The sequence below is a fragment of the Amblyomma mixtum genome, chromosome 3 (assembly GCF_055824585.1).
Source record: "Amblyomma mixtum isolate Tamu chromosome 3, ASM5582458v1, whole genome shotgun sequence".
Classification (NCBI taxonomy): domain Eukaryota; kingdom Metazoa; phylum Arthropoda; class Arachnida; order Ixodida; family Ixodidae; genus Amblyomma; species Amblyomma mixtum.
Window position 1 is genome coordinate 161,552,888 of NC_143014.1, and position 22,249 is coordinate 161,575,136.

At 48.1% G+C, this 22,249-nt stretch overlaps 1 protein-coding gene across 2 annotated transcripts in view; it reads left to right on the forward strand.

Moving 5' to 3' along the window:
- Window positions 1–13,395: 13,395 nt before the first annotated feature.
- Window positions 13,396–22,249, forward strand: part of LOC149352539 (MARVEL domain-containing protein 1-like) — a 79,543-nt gene continuing 70,689 nt past the window's right edge. Inside the window, exons 1-2 of one of the 2 annotated variants that reach the window (XM_089581718.1) lie at window positions 13,396–13,552; window positions 18,824–19,019. In XM_089581718.1, the coding sequence (XP_089437844.1) occupies window positions 18,831–19,019 (189 nt within the window). In that variant the 5' untranslated portion in view covers window positions 13,396–13,552; window positions 18,824–18,830. Of the gene's footprint in view, window positions 13,553–18,267; window positions 19,020–22,249 lie in introns of both variants that reach the window. The other variant, XM_089581717.1, reaches the window with a different exon arrangement.

The following is a 22,249-nucleotide window of genomic DNA, read 5'->3' on the forward strand; positions in this document are numbered from 1 at the left end:
AAAGCGGACGAACACTTCCCTAAACAACTGGCCGAGACCGATTTAAAGAGTGCATCTATATGTACTAAATGACCCTTCCTAAAATGTGTGACGAATCCTTTCCGAAGAGCAGGTCTTCAATGGTATTCCTGCAGCCATCGCTGTAGACCATCCCACGTATCACGTATGCTTGCTGAATTGCTTTTTTAAATTACCGCTGTTGTTCAGACCGTTAAAAGACCCGAAGTGATTGTTTGCTTGCAGAGCACTAAGTTACCGCTGGTGTGACGTGGAACGTCATCGAACGGTGAGGGTGGAAGCTGTTTGAGAACCCCCTTATGCTTCCTATGACGTCAAGGCTGCCAGAACCGAGGCCCTCGTTAAGCAATTAAGCAGACAAGGGAAGCGGAATGAGGGGCTCGTTATGCACATAAGAGGAGCCAACAGCCACAGAAACCAAGGAACATAGGGGATTTTATTTATATTTGTTTATTTTGTGGTGTTGATCAACGGAAAATATCACTGGTTATGTGATCAATTAAATATAATTGACTGGAAAAGCAGAAGAAAAAACAACCACATGCCACCGGTGGGAACCGAACCCACGGCTCCGAATTACGCGTCCGGGGCTCTACCAACTGAGCTACGGCGACGGCTGTCTGATCATCTGCTTTCAGGGGTATTTATGTTTACAAGTGACCTGACCTTGAGAGTGTTCATCAGCGCCACCCACGTTCGTAAGCGGCGGACGTAGTACGTCCTAAGTTACCGCTGGTGTGACGTGGAACGTCATCGAACGGCGAGGGTGGAAGCTGTGTGAGAACCCCCCGAAAGCAGATCTGACAGCCGTAGCATTCTATAGAATATTATGTGCTCGCTCGAATACTGTCTTAAAACATCAGTAGTGCTTGCATGCCGTTCTGAAGTACTGGGCCTTTTTATTCATCGAATTGTTGCTTTTATCGGATTCTCAGAAACAAAAAACTCTCACTTACTGTCAACAGATTAATCTAGCACGAATAAACGAGGACACGAAAAAACACCCGACATAGGACAGGCGCTGTCCTTCGAGCTGGATTGGTCTGTTAATAGCAATCAACCGACTAGCCCAGACCAAAATCCTTATTCTCGCTTGCTGCACCTTTCACACTGCTATATGCTATAGGTTCAATATGCAGGAAAGAAAAGAAGACTGTACTGGGAAAAAACGCCTGGTTTTCAATGCAAGTGCTTGCAGTTTAGAATAAGCGGCTTGGTAGAGAGTTGGTGATCTTATTTCATTTCTGTATCCTGCTCGCACGCAGTTGCAATGTCGCATCGCAGGTATGTACACAGGTCCGTACATAAGTGAACGAAGCATGTCATTTTGTTTTAAGCCCAATCGCATCTCCCCTAACAAAAATTAAAAACAAATGAGTGCCTTTGGGTGACTGCACCTGCGGTCACTAGTAGTCTGTCATACCGTAAGTCCCAATTTTAATTAGACAACGCGCAAATAGTGTTCGAAGACAATAGCGTGCTCCGTTTACTTCTCTACGCACCTGTGCTTCGCTCTCACACAGCGTTTGAGGTGTCCACGGCTCCCCGAGGTAAAGAGGAGCGAATTCAGCACTAAAGAGGAAACCAATACCTTTAATAGCATCACAGACATTCAGAAAAAGAACAAAAGGATCTATCCTCCTCCGGATAGATCGCTTAGCTCGGCTGAGGCCTATGACTGGAGAAGACTCCAAGCTAGAAACTTCGCATCCCCGCTCTGGAGGAGCTGGACAGGAGGTGACACGAGGGAGGATGCGGAGGTGTGCGAGTTCTGCGGGCATACCGCTACACTCGAACACATACTATGGAGATGCCCCAGTGCCCCAGGATATGGCAGAATCAATAATGCAGAGGAATGGGAGACCATACTCAGAAGTGCCGACCTTAGCATACAACGATACGCTACCCGCCTGGCAGCAGAAGCTGCGCGACTATACCGTTGCTAGTCTTCCAGCTGCGACGCTGCCCCTCCCCGGACGCCTGCGTGCGGACCCGGAGGGGCACGGGTCTTCTTCTGGCGGAAATAAAGTTTCTTCACTCACTCACTCACTCACACAGCGTTATCGGCTAATCATATAATGTAGCTCGAAAGCTGCGAAGATTAATAATTACCAACTTTCCACCATTCCGTTAACGTGTACACACGAACCTGTATCCAGTGCCGGAAACAAAACTAGAGCAAACGTGTATCTCACTGACATTCCCGTTCACGCCTGTAGCGGCATGGATGGAAGCGATGCAGCCGAGAGCTTATGCGTTCATGTAGCAGCACTGCGGGATGACGGACGCTCACGGAGCGTGACGCGCTTGCACAAGGCGTAAGACAATGCATCACACGTGGATGTGCGATAGGACCAGCTTAAATAAAGGTCTACACAATGCGCGCATCTACAGAACATGTTCCGACCTAGTGCTGCTTTACAGACCCTCGACTATACAGCTTGTCCTACCCGCTGGAATCATTTGCGCTGCAAGTGAGCGTACCCCGTTGCTTGAATGATATTCGTAGTAGTATGACTGGCGAGAGTAAGATGATGGTTTGGTTTGGTTTGGTTTATGGGGTTTAACGTCCCAAAGCGACTAAGGCTATGAGAGACGCCGTAGTGGAGGGCTCCGGAAATTTCGACCACCTGGGGTTCTTTAACGTGCACTGACATCGCACAGTACACGGGCCTCTAGAATTTCTCCTCCAAAGAAATTCCAGCCGCCGCGGCCGGGATCGAACCCACGTCTTTCGGGTCAGTAGCCGAGCACCATAGCCACTGAGCCACCGCGGCGGCTAGTAAGATGATGTACGGTACTACTTGTTATATTAGGCTTGTACCTTCTGAAACCTTTTTTTTTTTTTCCTTAGTGCAGAAAACTTGTTTACTATATCGGCGTAGAAAATCTGGCCGAATATTTATTTGGAAAATAATTTAATTTGATGGTTTACAATGTTCCTCATTCTTAAGTTGGCTTCTCCGCAATGTACTTTGCCCAACTAATAACCGAAAAGCCCGTTTTCCGAGCAGGAAATATAAACACAATTCATCTTTTTTTTTTTTTTCGATATAAGGTACGCGTACACCTGGTGACAGTGAAACCACGTCGACATATTCCACGTCAAGGAGTGCGCGGACTTTACTTATTATATTCCCTGCTTGGAAAACTGCCTAACCCACCTTTAGCTGAGCACAATGCACTGCGGTGAAGCCAGCTTAAACTTCAGGAAGCTCTCCTATACTGCAGACATGGCATCGCTATCTTCATGCTGACTGAGCTCCCACATTTCCCTTGGTATTGTTTGGTAAGGCTTTGACATCTGTTTTTGAACGACGTCGCTTTTGTTACACCTTACACCGCTTTTGTTACACCCATTTACACCTCAGCCAATGCAACTATTGGCCAATCAACGTGTTTTTAATAGAGGCTACACGTTGAGGTACGCTGCAGTGCACGGCTTCGAATGAATTTTGACCACCATGAAGGCGATCGTAATTGGTAATCCGAAGGTAATTCGGCGCATGTTTAATGGCGTACACAAAAAACAACGGTTATGATTTTTACAAATTAGAGTTGTAAATTCACATGCTATAGGTGGACCGCGACGCCATGCCAATAGGTCAAAGCCATTGTTGTTATTATTATAATTATTTTTATTATTTTATTATCTGCGGAAAATTTTAACATTCACTTTAGGGCCACATGCGTTTCGTAAAGTTGTAGAGGGGGCTACGAAACAACTGATCTAGATTTTTGTAGCGAAGTACCTCCTACGTGGTCCTTTTTGTCCAGCATTTCAAGAAAGTCCGCGAAATATAAAAACGGGAACGCGCTCTTGAGCTGAAGTATTGTAACGCTGTCAAACGCGTTCTGAATGAACAAAGCGTGCATCGAAACCAATTTAGCCAAAGCGATTATATTGCATTTTTCATGCCTCACGTGACCGAACGGAATTTTGACGTCGTTGAGTTGTTGGAACCGGAACTGAAACAGCATGAGAGAAAAATTCGATTATAGATTATTTAGCGGCCGTATACAGGCTAATACCACGTGGCGATTCATGTATGGTAATGTCCTACGCATCATATCAAAGAAAACACGTCACCAAAATTAGGTGTCTATATTCCTTTAACGTACGAGAAAATAAAATTTGCACTACCACAGAACCCTGAGCGGTTCCCGTTAAAATAGTTAGGCGCGAAGATGAAAAGTCGGTTACACAAACTCACTGTTAGCGTTTCTTTAGTAACTGACGAATTCTAAAGTTCTTCTTTCAAAGTCATACTGCAGTATCAAACTAAACTGAATGCGTGATTGTATAAAACTTCCTTCTTAAGTTCAAAAAGAAAAATACTGCTGTGTTACCATTACACAATTAATAGTAGATGGTCTGCGTTAGTTCCATTAACGCGGAAGACAACCGATGAGACCTAAAACCATGTTGTGAAGACGTAACTGTATTAGTTTCATCTAGATATTTTTGCAGCCGGACAAAAATGAGGTTTTCGAAAACCGTGTCTAGAACGCTTAACACCGATATGGGTCGGTAACTGTCAGATCAAGAATATCTCCTTCTTTGTTGGCCGGCGTAACTTTTGCTACTTCCAAAACGTCCGGATAATCACCACGACGCAAAGCGTAGTTAAATAACTCCGTCATTACCGGCACCCATATATATCAGTATTCTGTTGTAGAATCGTTACGATTATGCCATCATAGCCAGGAGCGTTGCGATTTGCTAAGCTAGGAACTACAACGACAATTCTCAAATTATCTGTGGCATCAAGGATAAAACCGTTTTGTACCGTATCAGCACTTGTAGCATAATTAGCTAAGGGTACCGGATTAACTAGTTCGGTTCTTATGTTCAAAAAACCTGTTAAGTTGCTGCATTGCAAGAGGACCAAACAAGTCAGGAGCTGTGTGTGGTTGAGGCGATTTCCCTATTACGCTATAACAATCACATTTTTTTTGTTCGTGTATCCTTGCGCCTACTGTTGCGTAAGTGGACTACTAAATTCTTTTTTCCTTTTTTTTTTGTCGTAGCGACAACTCTGCTTTAATCATAAGAAACTAGTGCATGCAGAGATTATTGTTTTTTTTTTTTCGCCATTCATTTTTGATGCCATACGAGTTTGTCCCTTATCACATTGAGTACAGCAGTAGTCATCCAAGGGCATATTGGCTCGTCATACTGCTGTTAGGATACGTGGAACACCGTGTTTTTAAATCGATTTTAATAGAAACAAAGCTCGAAAATTCAGCCTTAACTCCATCGCTACAGGCATAGCTATATTTCAGATGCCCAAGTTCGCTCCATAATAAGCCACAGTTGATTCTGGGCTGCCATGGATACATTCTGCGACTATGAACAGTATTTCCGATGCGAAGGAATACAAATACTGCTGAGCGGTAAGATGTAACTACGTTATATACAACCGAAAATAAATCGTTAATGCTGCACAAAACATGATCTAAAATTGTAGCCGTTGTTGCTGCAGTTCTAGTGAGCAATACAGTCGAACCCAGATATATCGAACTCGAAGAGAATCGCAAACAGTTCGACATATTGGTAATTAGAGATTAAAAAATGGCAGTGTAGAAGCTTATCTGCGGCCTAAAAGCAAGAATAGGTTTGCACCCACGCTAGTGACTGTCTTATTGTAGCGACGCGCCATCCGCCGGCGCGCTGGCAGCGCGTGAAGGTTGTTTGGAATTAGCTGCTACCTATTAAAAAGATGTATAATCCTGTTACCAGTACACTATAAACAGAATAATTACTCACTAAAATTCAGGTGCAGCTAGTTTCCGCCACGCCTTCGGCAGCGAAGCGAATGAAGCACGTCAAGAGTGGACCGTTGCTAGGCTTTAGTTAGGTTGGCTTCACAGCATGGCAGCGATGTGGATGTGAATTTGAGTACAGGAGTTCGAACGCCACCCTCAAGCACCCCCCCCCCCCCCCACCCCCCCTCCTATTCACCTTAGCTTGCCCATTCACAGTGCTAGTGCTGCAAGCAAGTGCCCAAAGTCGCGCAGCCGACCCCTTCTCCGCGAGCGCCATTAGGAGAAGCGCCACTCGCAGGGTCGTGCTGCGCCATTCGGTACACCAACCGACCGGCGAAATTGTAGTTGTACATACAGCGCGACTTTACGCAGGATTTTCAGTGAGGTAATTTGTGTGTTCAATATAGCCAATACTTCGAAATATCCTGGATCGTTACATCCTTTCTCGAGTGTACTATTGAGCAAGATTGTTTGATTGCAGCAACAATGAGTAACGGGCCGCTAAACCGGCAGAGGTATCAAAGTCAAAGTCTCCTGTAATTAAAGAAAGGCCTTTAGTTTCCGACTCAAGGATTTCTTCCATATCCTCTAAAAATGGCGGCAGACTCATGTATTCTACATCGTCTGCCGGCGCGGAAGTTTCGTTCGCTGGAGTAACGACAGGCTAGTCGGATCTTCAGGCTGTTGTGTGGATGGTGCTCGTAGGGATTGTGAAAACTTCTTCGCGTTGAAATTTGTGCACTTGATGACTTCAAGTGAGTGTTGCACACGCTATTCTGCTTTGCGATACGCTGCACAAGGGGCAACAACAGAAACGATGCCACCGATCATAATTTTTCTCACCACCTCGCGATAACAGCCAGTTTAAAAGGTAGGAGCAGATATTGCGTCGCAAGAAGAACTGTGTCGCACGTCTATGGTATTTGAGCGTCATCTTTAAGATGACGATCCTATCAAGGATGACAGGCACGTTGTAAACGGACAAGAAGTGCGAAGTTCCTCGCGGAAACTGCGCGCTGCCCGGTGTTGTTCCTGGACTCTTTCCCCGTCTTCCGGAGCGAATCTCAAAACCAAAAAATGGGCAATGCAGGCGAAAGCCACCGAAACAGCGTACTTTTATGCAGGCTTATAAGCCCGGAGATCCTTGCCGTGGCAGTACGTACGTCGTCTTCAAGCGATCCGTTCGTATGCAGGCGACCTAAATATCTGGGCAGGTGTAACGACAAATCTTGATGCACAGGCGGCGTAGTCGGAAAGTGTTCACGACAGACAACTTCCGCTTGGAAGAAAAAAAGAGCAAGGCCCTGGCACTTAAGGCAGCACTCTCAGAAGTTACAGACCAAGGTATTGAAAGAGCAGTGGTTGATATTCCACCCTTGCGGCGTCTGACGTTCATGTCATTAGCATTTGGCATGATAGGGCGTTCAGAACACGGCTCAGTGCTTGTACACTGTAACAGTTTTGTCATAACATCCGATTGGTATGAAGTGCTCTAACCGCCGAAGAGAGCACAGTGAAAAAATTAATGGCCTTCTTAAGGATTCTTTAACGAAGGAAATGCGGTAGTGTTCAGGTTGTCGGTTTTGCCGTCCGTTCTAATTCCGATGTCTTTCCTGCGATTAAATTTTGCTCCCTTTGCTATGACTATTTCATTTAGACGCAGACACAAACAACCATTCCAGAGAGACACCGGCATGCGAACTCCATATCCTTGAGCTCCCGGCAGCCGGACGCCTGGCACCCCGTCGCCGCTATATAGTTTCCATACAGAAACTATATGCAGAAACTATACAGAAACTGTATAGTTTCTGCTTTCAGAGTAACGTTGCCTTTTTTTTTTAATTCGTTGCTGATGTTCATTTTCACAGTTTTAAGCCCACATTATCAGACCATGCTCTGGTCGTGAAGCCTGTCTTAATCATGTGCACTGGCATCGGTAACTTTGCGGAGCGTTCGGAGCATGTGGTGCCCCTAAAAATTTCATTCTGAAACAGCGCAAAAGAGACACGGACAAGAGGAAGAGACGTACAAACAGGCGCTGACCACACATTGCTTGTAGTTGAAGGTGCAAAGCATCTCTATGAAAGCGGTTAAGCTCCTGCCATTCCGACCTCATAATTTTGCACATCCTGATGCCATGGCCTTGTGACGGTAGGTAGCCTCCAAACAAGCGGCGGAGTTCAGGCAGTAAAACCTTGTTGCGGATGTAGACAGCACGGCTGTCTGACAGCACGGCTGGTGGCACTGCCGCAACAACCCCGCACAACTTTTCTGGCCATGACCGTGCCTTCCCTTTCTAAATAACCTCCTTTTATTTCATTATCGAGTAAGCTCCATCGAGGCGCGGTTGACGTGTCCAACGAGAGGGGCCCTTTCCTCTCCCCATAATCAATCCCGCACCCAGCGTTTCATGGCATCGCTTTCTCCCACTCATTCGGTCGCGGCGGCCAGCGAAGTGCAAAGCACCCTGTCATGTGCCATGTCAGTGCACATCAAAGGGAAAATGAACAGGTTTTCGATCAAATGAGCGAAACTTACAGATGCTTGAGCTGTGTGTTGTCCACATCAGTCTCCATCGCTTGTTTTCGGTTGCTCTAAAGCCTTGCAAGATGTGAACCAACAATCCCATGTTGCAGCTTTATTGTAGGTAAATCATGCCAATTTTATTATTATTTATTTTTGCGCTAGCATTCTAAATGGTGACATAATCGCTATTCACAGCCTCGACGCTGTTTAGGTTTCTCCGCACAGCACAGCGCCGGATAAGGAGCCGCATGATGACGTCATCTACGGCCGCCATATATTTCCAGCGCAGATACGCTTGCTTGAAAGAAGAAAACAAATCGCACCGAAGGTAAAGCCCGCGCTACGTTGCTTCGCGGCATTCGACGAGGCTCGACAGCGCGCGCAGAAGCAGCGAAAATCTCAAACCTGGCTATATATCGCGGCATCACCGGGCTTCTCCGCAGAGCACAAGACTATAAGGAGAAGCCTGAACGCCATAGTGGCTTTAATCGGCAATTATGTCATAATTTTAACTGCCAATACCAAAAATCTTGGCATATTTTACCAACAATCTTCACACAAAGCCGACGCCCGCGCTATAAATAGCAGTGGTACCATGCAGGGACAGGTTTGTGGGCCACTCTTGAAGGTGGTGAAACAAATCACAGAAACTACGCGTGGCGCTCCATGCTGTAAAAAATGCCAAAAACCGCAGTTCTGCTTTTGCCAAGGTGGCGGAAGGCGACCGGTGCGTGTGCCCGGAGGCGCACCCAAGGCAAGCGGTGGCCCAGAAGCGGTGGTCTTGGATGGACAATCCGCCTCGCATTCGGGAGGTGCTGGGTTCGATTCCCAGTGCCGCCGGATGCCCATCAGTTTTCTAATGGGTACAAGATTTCCCCTGGCCTGGTATTCGGCTCTTCTCGGGTGAAATGCTTGGGAAAAGTGTACCGGACCAAAAAGTGTTCTTTGCCGCACGAGTTAGATTTAAGTTGTTTGACGGCGGAACGAATCACCGAACCACCAACGCAACGGCATTGATCCAAGACCCTTTTCCCAAGCATTTTCCCAAAACTTGTTTTTTTACGTGTTCCAGAAAACGAGGAATGATGATTTGTGCATAGTTCGTGACCAATGCATGCTGCTTCAAGTCCTTGAAAACGAGCTGCGAACACCGTTTTCAAAGTGCGAGTGCGGAGCGCGAAATAAGCGAGCGTGACGTGTGGGCCCTGGTTTGAAAGGTCGTTCAAGAGCACTAACATGAACTTTCAAGGGCGAACAAGAAGATATAGGTTTGATTTATGGGGTTTAAGAGGAACAAGAACTTATAGAAGTAGCAAGGACTCAGTGGCTAGAAAAACTAAATCCGAGATTGGGTTAGCGTAAACTTCAACACGCGACCAATCAAGCATTTTTACCCGCCACCGCGTTGGTTCGTCACCGCCTTGGAAGTGTCTTGATAGTCTTGCACCTTTGAATGTGTATTTTTTTTCCCCAGAAAGTGCCATCTACGAAGAACACCCCTCAGGCATTCGGAAAACATGAACACTGCATCGGTCCACCAAGGCAAGAGGCAAGCGCAGTAGCCGATGCGGTTAGGATGTTGCTATTTCCTTGTTTGACTTTTTTTCAGAGACCATTGAGAACAAGGCCCACCTGTGTTCAAACATTGTTCTTTTCGCAGAAAATCTGAAACGTGGGAACATGACTGCGCAGCACCGTTGGTGCGGGTATTACTAATACTGCGTCACTCAGAATACTCAGAGCTTTATGTGTTGTTACAAAAGCATAGATTTCTTAAGTAACAGCACTCTCTGGATATGCATAACTTCTGCCAGAACAAGCACACAGTTGTAAAATTTGGCTGAAAGTGTCTCCAAATTTAGTTAACTATGTACAGGCGAAACGTTCGCAAGCACCCTGAGGCTTTTTCTTTCCTTGTTCACTTTGTGATTATCAAGAGCCATCTGCCCAACCTCTCTCTACTATGTACAGAAAGTTTCAGTTTAAATGAGTGGGCTTCAGAAATTGTCTTTTTTTTTTTTTAGGTAGCATTGCTCTTATGACTGGATATAAAGAGACTCGGGAAGGAGGTGCAACAACTTTAGTTTAAGAAAAAAACAAAACGCCCTCAAGGGTTGCCTCCTAATTGTCCCTTGTGGTCCCTGACATGATAGCGAGTCGGTACCCACGTCCAACAACGCCGCGTTCACCCCCCACGCGGCACCGCGCTCTCCTTTGACCACGCTCGGTCCGCACTCGTGGAGCCCTCCCATCTGCCCACATCTCCCGCGTGTGAGTTTGCGATGGAATATAAGCGGACACTTGCTGTGCGACATCGCCTTCGGAGTGAAGTGGACGACATGGTGTAGGCGCTAGAGTGCTCGCGGGGACCGCGATGGTCACAGGCGAAGTGCCGTCCTCATTTTTCTCAAGGGCTCCGCACGCTCCTACTCAGACCCCTTTAAGCTCAACCGACCACAACCGCGCCGCTATTCTTATAGACAAGGGTGCTTCAGAAGTGAGTGAATCCGACAAGTGTCTTGGAAGCGGGAGACGTGTGTTTAATATAAGCGCGGAGAATAAAGTAGAGGTGTAAACATTTGCACACGCCTGGATAAACGTCGCGGAGTTTACAGCGCAAACACATACCACGCTGTGCTTTGCGTATCTAAGACGCCATGTAATCGCAGCTGCAAAATCGAACTATTCACTGCACGCTAGGAAACCGAATAGTGTGAACGCCAGCTTCTAGCCATTGCAGGCAAATAAGCCAGTCATTCTTGACCACAAGGGGTTAGTCTCATTTGAGAACTATGTTATGGGTATCGAACTGTTGCCAGCAGTTAACCTCTTCATGTTCCGCCCCTACTCACCCTATACATGCTACATGCCGAGTTACAGATGATGCTGGGACGGAAATGCGCATGTATCACGATGTTTCAAAAACACAACGCTTTTGTACGCGATTTCGTTTCAAACATTCACATTCCGTTCTAGGCTGTATTCCGCTTTTCTTCCGAGCCCAGGAAAGCTGGACAGACGTTTCTATATTGCACGGCTGCCACCTCGAGTTGCACGGCGCTTATCACTCGAAATCACTAGAGTCACTGGAAAATTTTCAAGTGACTAGAAATCACCTCTGTAATATCTAATTCTTTGTGCCCGATTGATTTTCTATGGCAGTCTGAAATATGAGGGTGATGGCAAAAATAAGCTCTCCGGTTGTTTTGGAAATAGAAAGGAACTCTTGTTTTCAATAAGTAATATATATAATTTCAAAGCTTGAACGTTCCTCTGCTTTTGTACATAAGTGTAATTTCGGTCTATCGACTTTTGCACCCACTGGGGCAGTTTTTGTATGCCCATGTCATACCAGCTCGTCGCCTCGTCATTGTTATTTTTTGCAAACAATTATGTTCGCTATCACGAACCGCTTCATGAAACAACGCACGACACACCATGCAAGGAAAAGAGCTGATCGTGTTACGTTGCTTTTCGCGCGCAATAATGAACGCTATTCTAAGCATACAAACGTCACCGCGCAAGAATGACACAAGTTAGCAGACATCTCTCGCCACGAACGAATTATGTCTGTCATACTTAAAAATAGTGCCAAGTAAATATTAAATGCCGGGAAAACGGCCTCTGATGTTCGTGCATACTTCTACACACGTTAAGATATGATATGCCACCTACAAAAGAAAGCATCCCTTGGCCGCGGGTGAGCCGGCCGGCGCCCCGTCCGCACCAAAACGGCTCCAGGCGATAATTACGTGCGCAGGTAAACCTATCTTTTTTTTTTCTTGCACTATTTTAAGCATGCTATGCTAATGCATCGGCGAATGAGCGTAACAGCTTTCCAGCTACTAAACCTTTGCCGCTTACAGCTAGTGACAGCATCGAGACCCAGACTTTGCGCTTTTCTGCCGTGGCCCATTGCCAGCTATCTGCGACAGACGTATAACGAGGCTCACCTACTTTCCTCCCTTTCAGCTTCTACGCGAATCCCCCAGTGACGCAGCTGCTCAATACACGCTGCTTCTGCAACACGCTATGTGCGATGCAGCCGCGCAGTCCCACCAGTAGCTGCGGCAGCTGCGGCAGGCACGCTGAGGCAGAACCTGTTTTGCCTACTGTACGGAAGTCGCTACCGACCTCAGCGCCAGCACATCTTCGTCACGTCGTAGCGTGAAGGAGGTGTATACTGTCATTTAGGCATTGCTATTTCATGTCAGAAGATATAATGAGTAGAACACTTGGATTGCGAATACTGATGGGAACAAGGTATTATCAACCATGGGAAAACGTGCCTTACAGAGTTGTATGTAACTGAGTTCAGCCCTGCCCAACAGTGCTGAAGTATTAGTACGCACAACACTGCAAACACGATGCGAGAACGGTAAGCTGCGAGAGGTTGGGCCTGCCCGCAGAGTCGCAATGTCAGGCTATTTTTAAGGGCCGGCTGCTTAACTCCTGCAAACAGGTCCTACCTGGAACGCGGCTCCTCATAACAATCTTCGAAATTAGCCGGGGAGGTGTTCCAGACAGTCGTATGGGGAACACTATTCCGCATAAAACTTATTAATTCAACTGGGACATTGTTCCACATGTTTGCTGATTTCTGTGTCCGGAACGCGATTCCATTTATTGAAGTGGAATTTTAAAAAAGCTACATTTAAGTTCCACTTCTCAACGGCAACCTATGTGGAACTACTCGTAGATTAAGAGTGATTGAGGACGTGAGAAACATCTCTCCTATGTTTAACGAGCGATGTGCTTTGACATTTTGTTGCGGATGCAGAAACAAAAGCGTGCGAGTACGGTGCGCGGGAGTGACGCATCAGAAGAGAAAGAAGGAAGAGAAAGTGCAAAGAAAACAGAAAAAAGATCGAAAACGCTGTCAGTTACTGAAAAACGCGGAGCTTTGTTCGTAATTCTAAACGGGACTTCATTTGTATGCATTGTTCCTCCGTTTATTTACGTTTCGGTCGGCGGAGCACGTTAAGTGAACGTCATTCGCCCAATACGGTGGCGCGCACTTCTCGACGCAGCTGTGGCGCGTAAAGCAGGTCGGGTGTTTCCGAAGAACACGCTTCACGAGCTGCGCGCCTCACTGCAGCTGCGTAGCTCGACAGCGGAGCCCCGCCATCTGCTCACGATCTGTCTCTTCCCTGCCGTTGGCTAACCGCGGCCACCGAGGCTGGCCTCGTCTTGACTATGAGTCAGCGGGTCCCCTGCCCACAGGCCATCGCCACGGAGGGTGAGTTTGTGCCCAAGTGTCAGGCCGGTGCTAATTCAGTGTTTCAGTGTCGGAAGCTTACGTAACAAAACGGAATCACTGTGTAGTTACAACTCGATTCATATACTGCTACAGACAGCGTCTGTGCCATGTGACGCAACGAGAAGAGTGTCGTGAACAACATGCGTATTGAGCATCCTTAAGACGCATGTGTCGCTATAAGCGACCCTCGTGCTTGTATCCGGCAAAAATTGCTGCCACGGGTGCCCGGCCAGGTTTAAGGAGCCGCAGTTCCTATGCAAACGGTTCACTCTTTTGCATCTTCGCAAAAAAAAAAAAAGTGACTTCACAGCGCGCCTGCGCACATGTCAATCCACACACGCAAATCACTGTTGGTAAGAACTGCGACTGACAGTCAGTGTGCGGTGCATATTGGTCGCTGATGACTCCCCGAGATAGCGGCTATGAAGACGTTGATTATGGTTTGGTTCAGACTAGCTACGCTTAGCACTAAGCCATGCGAAACCGTTGAGCAGTTGACGCGAACTCGCACGTAACAGCATTCGACTAACGAAGAGCCTGTCAGGAAATACTTTCCAGCTGCCCGAATGCATTTACAAAGTGGATAGCTCTACCACTGGTATGCTTTTAACTCAAGAAGAAACAGTGCTGGTAGCTGACAGCAGTAGTTTTACGTAAACGAAGTATAAGAAGCAAAACAGAAAGGCCCAAAACATCAATTTCAGTTTTATCAGAGGTTTGCGAAGTTTTTTTACACTCTTCTACGCGCCACTTTTCAGTTGATTCTATTTATCGCACTCAGTTATGCTTCTCGTATGGTGAGAACTTGGCTTTAATGTACGTCTGGCTTGCTAGGCTGTGCTGACTAAGCTTCTACGTGTCAACAGTGTGAGCGCCCGCAAGACGACATGCAACCAGCTGCTTGTACTCGTCCATCACAAAACGCTACGCTTTTTCTGCTTTCTCTTCTCTGTGTCCTTCTTCCTCTCCCTTGAAGACCTCCATCCTAGATGCGCACTTTATGGCGTCAGCACTCTCATCCGCATTGCGGGCTTCCAGTATAAACAGTTCCTAAACTTCGCCCTCCAGCTATTTTCCGTCGTGTCTTGCGTTATTTGGATATCCTCACTATCCATGTTCACTGTTCTGCTCTTTTCTGTACATATCTGTTCAAGAATGAAAATTTTTATTGTTAGGGTAAGAGCATGCTATATAGCTTATGACGCAACATAATACGCTTGATACGCAGAAAGAATTACTTTTTTGTTTGGTACTCAGACAGTTTGAAGCATTCATGCGCGTTTTGGACATGCATGCAGAGAGAACTCCCACTTGCTTTGCTTGTCTAGACATCTTCTAGAACGTTCACGAGATCACGGATAACTGCACTATAAAACTTGCAAAAGTGAAAAAGAAACAGAACCCGGGTGGTTGGTACAAAACCAGTATAATTTCGAGCACGTCATTGAATGCCTCACTAATGCAAGTTATGAAAGTGCTTCATTGTCTGACGATGTCCACACGTAGTTCAATAAGGTTTTGACGTATATATATATATATATATATATATATATATATATATATATATGACGCCCACGTAGAACGGACCTGACGGTCATGCGGGGTGCTTTAGTTGTATTCGAAGTTCTCAAGCGGACTTACCCTGTTGCACCAAAAAGAAAAAAATGCAGGCGCATATAAGTGGCGTATATATCCCTGTTCTCCATACAGCAGACCCTATGAGGCCGCCATTCCAAGCTTTCCAACGCAGTCATATGCATCTAGCAGAGACCTTTTCTGCGGACAAGCCGCTTTAGGAACTCGATAATACCGTTAGTGTTTGAGACATTCACTGCAACTGGTGGCAAGCGCAAAAGGCGGAGATCCCATTGGGCAGACGACGCACGCCAGGTGACTGGGTGGACCAGCATACCTCATGACTGGTATTTAAACTTATCAAATCACTGTCATTGGATGATCACCGGCCGTGTACTACAGTTTCGCTTTCAAAGCTGCCCCATTCTCGCTCGCAGATTGAACTTGTAGCCTGTAGGGGCGTGCTTGGCCGGCGATTAACTGCAATTTCAATGCTGCCGGCTCCGTTGTTTTTCGGAGAGCAGGCACTTTCCTTCTGCGGGACACATGGTAGCTGGGAGACACTTTTCGGTCGGAGACACTTTTCGGTAGCTGGCGGGAAACGTGCGTTTAGCCTCACAAATTCGCTCAGAAAAGTAAAGTGCGTGCGTGTGCGTGCGTGCGTGCGTGTGTGCGTGCGTGCGTGCGTGCGTGCGTGTGTGTGTGTGTGTGTGTGTGTGTGTGTGTGTGTGTGTGTGTGTGTGTGTGTGTGTGTGTGTGTGTGTGTGGTTTGGTTTGGTTTATGGGGTTTTACGTCCCAAAGCGACTAAGGCTATGAGAGACGCCGTAGTGGAGGGCTCCGCAAATTTCGACCACCTGGGGTTCTTTAACGTGCACTGACATCGCACAGTACACGGGCCTCTAGAATTTCTCCTCCAAAGAAATTCTAGCCGCCGCGGCCGGGATCGAACCCGCGTCTTTCGGGTCAGCAGCCGAGCACCATAGCCGCTGAGCCACCGCGGCGGCATATGTGTGCGTGCGTGTGTGTGTGTGTGTGTGTGTGTGCGTGTGTGTGTGTGTGTGTGTGTGTGTGTGTGTGTGTGTGTGTGTGTGCGCGTGTGTGCGTGTGTGCGTGCGTGTGTGTGTGTGTGTGTGTGTGTGTGCGCGCGCGTGTGTGTGTGTAGAGAGAGAGAGAGAGAGAGAGAGTCGGGACCACTTGTAACGACTGAAGTTATTACGAATGCTCGCTTATTACGAACGAGGGCGTATACCGTAAAAATATGCATTAGGGCAATGGGACTGCGTCTCAGATGCAACTAACAACCGTGAAGGCGTAACTGGGTTAGATGCCTCGAACAAGGAGGCAAGAATAGCTCGCGCTTCCGATTGGCGTGAGATGCGTCTCCTGGCGCCCGTGAAGTCTTCTCCCGGGAAGAAAGTCCTCATCCCTTGCGCTGTTCTTAGAAATGCTTGTAATGAGGGTCTCTATGGGCGGCGGCTCTCAGACTTCTCAGTTAGCCGCAAGCGCACCTTGTTTTTATCCCCGTACACAGCTTATACGGTCAGTCTGAGGGCGGTTGAAGGAAAGTTCAAAATTTCTGGTTGATAGCTGCGCCTAACGAGTGAGGCTGCTCTCGTGTTGTTTTGTCGACAGTACCAGGACAACTTCCATACTTGCTTTCCCACCTGAGAAGGTGTTTAGAAGCAGCGGCACACTTGTCATCCATCAGGTGGTGCGGCGTTGCACTTGGATTTAGTCCGATATTTCAGGCAGCGATCACTCGCCCGTGAAGCGAGTCGAGTTAGAGGAATGACTTCACCTCTTTGCAACGCAACGCTGCGCCAGGGGCTCAATTGGCTCCAGGATTCCTCCGAAGAGGGTGGCAGCCGGTACGCGCACGTGTCATTGCAAACTGAGCCTGAACGCTGGGCGCCTCAGCAGCAAACTTGTCGAGCTCTTTGCAATTGCAGACCGCATGCAAGTAATGAGAAAAAGTTATGTGCGCTCGCTCCTTGTTCGGCGCAGTGAAATCCGTGCACTGCCCGGGGGTACGCAACCAGCGACTCGTCGCTATTTCTGCGATAAGTCCGGTTCGCTCCGGTGCCCTCCGAGAGCTAGCACCCTCGAATGCACATGCAAACAAGGTCCCATGCTGGGCGCCAGTTTACGTTGTCACTTTTTCTGGAGGAAGGGTTAATACCCTTGCCGGGGGGTGGGGGATTACAAAGATTTTTGCTGTCCCGCGGTCCCCACACCAGAGCATTCAGCAGAGCACATTCCCGTGGCTGCAGGCTGTGCCGCTGAGTATTTGTACGCCGCGTAATGGTCGAGGAAGTTTGGCGAAATTTTATGGGCGCACATCGTGGTGTAGGATGTCCATAGAATTCCACGCCTTTCCACAAGAGAAAGAAAAAAAATAAGATAATGTAAATGCGGAATGGGTGCTTTCTTTTCTTTTTACAATGTTCACCATAATTTGCTCTTAGCCCCTTAATTAATCACTTTTTGTGGTGCGCAATTAATCGGTTGTGGGACCCACGAGTGCATGTTGTAACACATCTGCTTCATGTGTTCACATCAGTGTTAGGTCCTTGTGCATGTTATTGGTTGCGGCACGACGGCATTCTTGAACTTGCGCTTAACGCTGTGCTATACAGGCAAATTCTTAGTCAAAAAATTAATTGAATACAGGAAAGCTCATGTCCGAAGCTCCTCATGAAGGAAGGTCATATTGGGCCCGCCAGTTGTTCGCAGGGAAAAGAGAAAAAAAGAGTCGCACTTGCGGGAGACGTGGAAAGCGAGCCTAAGCGACAAAAACAAAGCGGCTGAATAGACGGAACACGTGTATCCGCTCAGTGGAGCAGAGTTCGTCCTCTCCGCGGAGCAGCCTGTGCGCAGTTGGACAAGCTGCTATACGGCCCCTATCCGCAGCCTCCGCACGCGGGCCAGCCCGAGCAGCGTTGTTGTGTCCTCTGCCTGTTTTTGTTTTCAATTACGTCTGTTGGTTTCGCTGTCACGAGTCTGTTTATGCCTGACTGGGCCCGGTTCCCGCACCGCTCGCCGCTGGCGCCGCATCTTTTCGCAACCCAGAGAGAGGCCCGCCTGCGAGCGACACTTTACGGCAGTTTTTTGTACGCAGGCCGCGCGTAGAGTCGTCGCCCGTGCATCGAAACCGGTTCGCCGCCGCTGTTATCAGAGGGCGAGAGTGTGGAGGATGCTGCGCGGCGAATCGCTCCCTCCGTCAGAGCTGCCGGGGGTCTCCGCTTCGACGCGTGTCTCCGCAACGCAGCGCTCCTGCCGCGTCGTCTGCTCTGGCACCGGCGCGAAGCCGTAGCCGCAGCCCGTGTAGGGACCGCCGCCGCTTCCTCGTTCTGTTGACGGAAGGTGCGCCCGTCGCTGTGTGACACCCAGACGCCGCGCTTTCCCCCACATACCACTTCCACGTTTCGTCCGCGCTCGTGAATACGCCGGCGAAACTCCTGCCACGAGTGTCGGTTGGTTTTGGCCTGTCCCCGCTGCTGTGGATGCGGATTGGCGCGGCAACTTCGTCTTCTAGGCTTGGAGGGTCTTCTGCGCCGTGGCTCGCCGTTGTAGCCTTTTCGGCAGCGTACCGTTCGCGTTGGTGGCATCCCTGCACCTCCGACTACACTCGTTGAGATCCGTGCTTGCGAGAGGCCACCCGCCTTCATTTCCAGAGTATTGATGTTGCAAGAGATGACCCGCGACGCCGAGATGAACAACCAGAACACCCAGAAGACAGAGACAAACACCTCGCGGTCCGCCAGGGTTACGGCGACTGTGAAAGTCGAGCCCCTGCCCGTGGGAGAAGGACTTAGGCTCAACCCGTACTACTTCAAAACTGTCCCTGGAATCCTAAAGCTGATACAAGTGGTAAGTGCACTTCATTTTACCGTGATGTCTCCTAGTTTCGCTGAAAGTGCTCTCTTGATCGAATGCTTTCCTGTGCGACTTGGTTAATCCATCGGTCTCAGCGTGTTTTTTCAGGTGCTCTTGGCAGCCGAAAAGAAACTCAATATCAGTGAAAAATATTCGCCGGACAGCGTAATGCTGCAATGGCCAACACTTTTCACTGATGAAACTGACCTTCTTTTCTTTTTGTCTGCTGTACTATCATCACCGAAGTTTTCGTAACTGGGAGCAACCTGCATTTTCATAACACTTGAAGTATATAACAGAAGCGCAACAAAGTGAGCATACCTTAATGCTCGATTTCTTGCTTTCTTCGAGCTTAGTCTAGTCATAAACGCAACTGACACGTGCTGGCCTTCGAAAAGCGTGTTGACAAGCTAGAAAACGTGTGGCTTGAGAAACTGCGTAACACATCCGCGTGCACGATAAACGCGTCTGTGTTGTACATGGATAGATAGACTTCGACTGTCTGCATGTGGACGGGAATTTCCGTTATATAGACACATGTTCACAAGACCTTGCAACTTTCGGTAGGTTCCGTAGCCACGTTGCGCCCACGTCGACGATGAGCACTTCCAGAAAATTTTGCTTTCATCATACGCTGCTCCAGTTCCTTCTAACGTAGTTTTTGAAGTCACTCATTCGCAGTACAAAATGTGCAGCCCTGATTTTCAACATATAGAAAGCCGTGCGTGCTGCCTCAAGTGAAGTCACGAGAGACGGGGCTGATTTAGACTTTCCTGTTACGGAGGTAAAAGAGGGAGGGGGATTAATGTTGTAACACCAAGGTTACATGACGCCCACACCGAAATGGCTGTTGATGCTCCAAAGAAAGATCATCCTAATGTATAATGAATGCAATATTCCTTAATGAGTTATTTCCTAGAAAGCAGGGCAGGAAATACTTGGTGCGGTATAGACGTACGTACTATGTACTACCCTTTTTTGGTGATGTTGGTAGACCAAAAAGGCGTGGCTCCTAAATTGCCCAGCTGAGTCCAGTGTGGCGCGTTTTTTGTTGTTATTATTGCTCCTTCTCAGCCTAATTACTCCTAAACAGAGGCGATGTCGCCCTGTACGCTGTGTTAAATTATAATGATAATGCGTGACGCTTGCGTGTGAAGCTAGCATAATGCTGGAGTGTGTAGCTGCCGCAGCGGCTCGTACATATGAGCGTATCTTATCCATTAGCAAGCTTTCTCTCTGCGCATTTTCTTTTTGTCGCTACATGTTTTCTTCAAGCACGCAAACGCAATTTAGAACTGGGCTTTAGTATTACTGCCTAACTGAGTTATGCTAATTTGTTGGAATGGGGCTCGGGCGTAGTCGAGGAATACTGCTGGGGGAAGTTCAGAAGCAGCTTAAGCTAGGAAGAGAATCAAACAACCGCCTTAGACAATTCCGCTAGTCTAGGCGCGACGCTCGCCACACGTTGAGCTTCACAGCCCACGGAAGGTTACGGGCGTGTTTGACTTCCCGCTCCGGTACTACCATATCAAGCGCGACGGCGGGCAGAGTTCGTCACCCAGGACACTGGCTGGTAAACTAATAATAAAAAAAAAGCACTTCATGTTAACGCAAATTGTCGAGTTACTCACAGATGTTTTCACTGTGTCACCAGTTCCTTTTTTTTACTGCTGCATACTGGTGTTAATCCCAGCGGCTAAGCTTACGAATTGGTTACGACTCATTCACTGCGTCGTATCCACATGACAGAGAGAGCCGTTTTATTTTTTTTTTTGTCAGTAATTAACAATTCACCCCACTCGAGTCAGTTTTTGTTTGTATTTAAAATTCTAGTTTAGGGATGACCACGCACGATGGTGAAAATATACAGACAAAAAGCATCGCCTGCGACTTCTGGAAACTCCTTCCCGACCCTCTATTCTCGGGGGAATTTTGTTTGTGTCACCTAAAATGAGATCATGTAGCCCTTCAAAATTTTATCCGTTATATTGAAAGTCATAATGAAGATATATTTAATTCAGGTTCCATATCTTTTTTTTTTCCTCGCTGCGAATTCGAAATTTTCTAGCATCACAGGGGTGTAGGAGTGAGCATTATGTTAATTAAGCGCCGCGGATTTTGCTTTCTCACAAAGCACGAGCCCATAGCTCATCAACTGAAGGCCCATACTGCTTAGTGCGGAAATCGCCTCTGCTCTTCTTTTTTCAGTTCTTTCTTGGCTTCTAAAGAACGCGTCGTAGCAGGAATAACATTTCTTCCTTTCTCTCTCTGTTCCCTCGCGCGAAGCGAATGCAAAGCGCAACGCCCCGGCGGTAGTTGTCGGAGCGTGTGCGGGCGAAGAAGGGAGAAGCATGAGGGCGTCACGTGGCCCGTCGCTTCTGCGGTGGTGGCGTAAGTCACCCGCCGGCGGCTCGGTAGCTTCCCAGCAGCTGGCCCTCTCTCGCGGAGTGAATAAAATGCGGGCCAGGCCGATTAAACTAGCAGCGGAACTGTGCCCCGCGGCCTCCCGCGTTCTAAACTGGTTTGTTCTCTTCCCGTTCACTTTCTGTCCGTGCGCTCATCCCTCCCGGCTTCTTTCAAGGCGGACGGGCCGCATACCTGGTCGCGTACGAGGCTTCCTCGGAGGCCCTAGCGATAGCGCCGCTTGCCTGCCTCGCTCGACGCCGTCTCAGAGGACGAGAAGGCGCTCGCGGAGATTCTGCGGCAGCGAGCGCAGTCGGCAAGAAGCACCGTCACTTGGTGTTTGTCACGCGTGCAAAAGTATTCCGCGTGTGGTTTGCCTCTGTATTGTTTGCCTCCTTATTAGGGAACATCTGCTCGACTGACGGATGGGCGTGCCGGCCTTTAGCGGAGTCTGTGGCGTGGGAGGTAGGGGGGCAAACCGGAGCGGCGGCATGGCTACCTTTCTAACTCAATTTCTGGCAGCCGTTCCTGAGCAGTGGAGTGTTGGGCGTGGCAGCTATCAGATGTTACTAGTATAGCTGCCTGCAGTGCTCTGTTGATGACGCCTGGCAGAGGGGCGCTGGTGGCGTCAAAAATGAGCAAGCGCAAGTGTGATGAATGAATGTTTACGTGGAAGGCAATTGGCGTGCAGCCCGTCTTGGTGCTTGACTTATTTAACACTTTTTTTTTTTTTTGCGGGAGGGGGGGGGGGGGGTACTTTCATTACTGTGCCCTTTGGGAAGACGAGCTTTATGCAAGTTCTGACTTGATTCCGCTTTTTT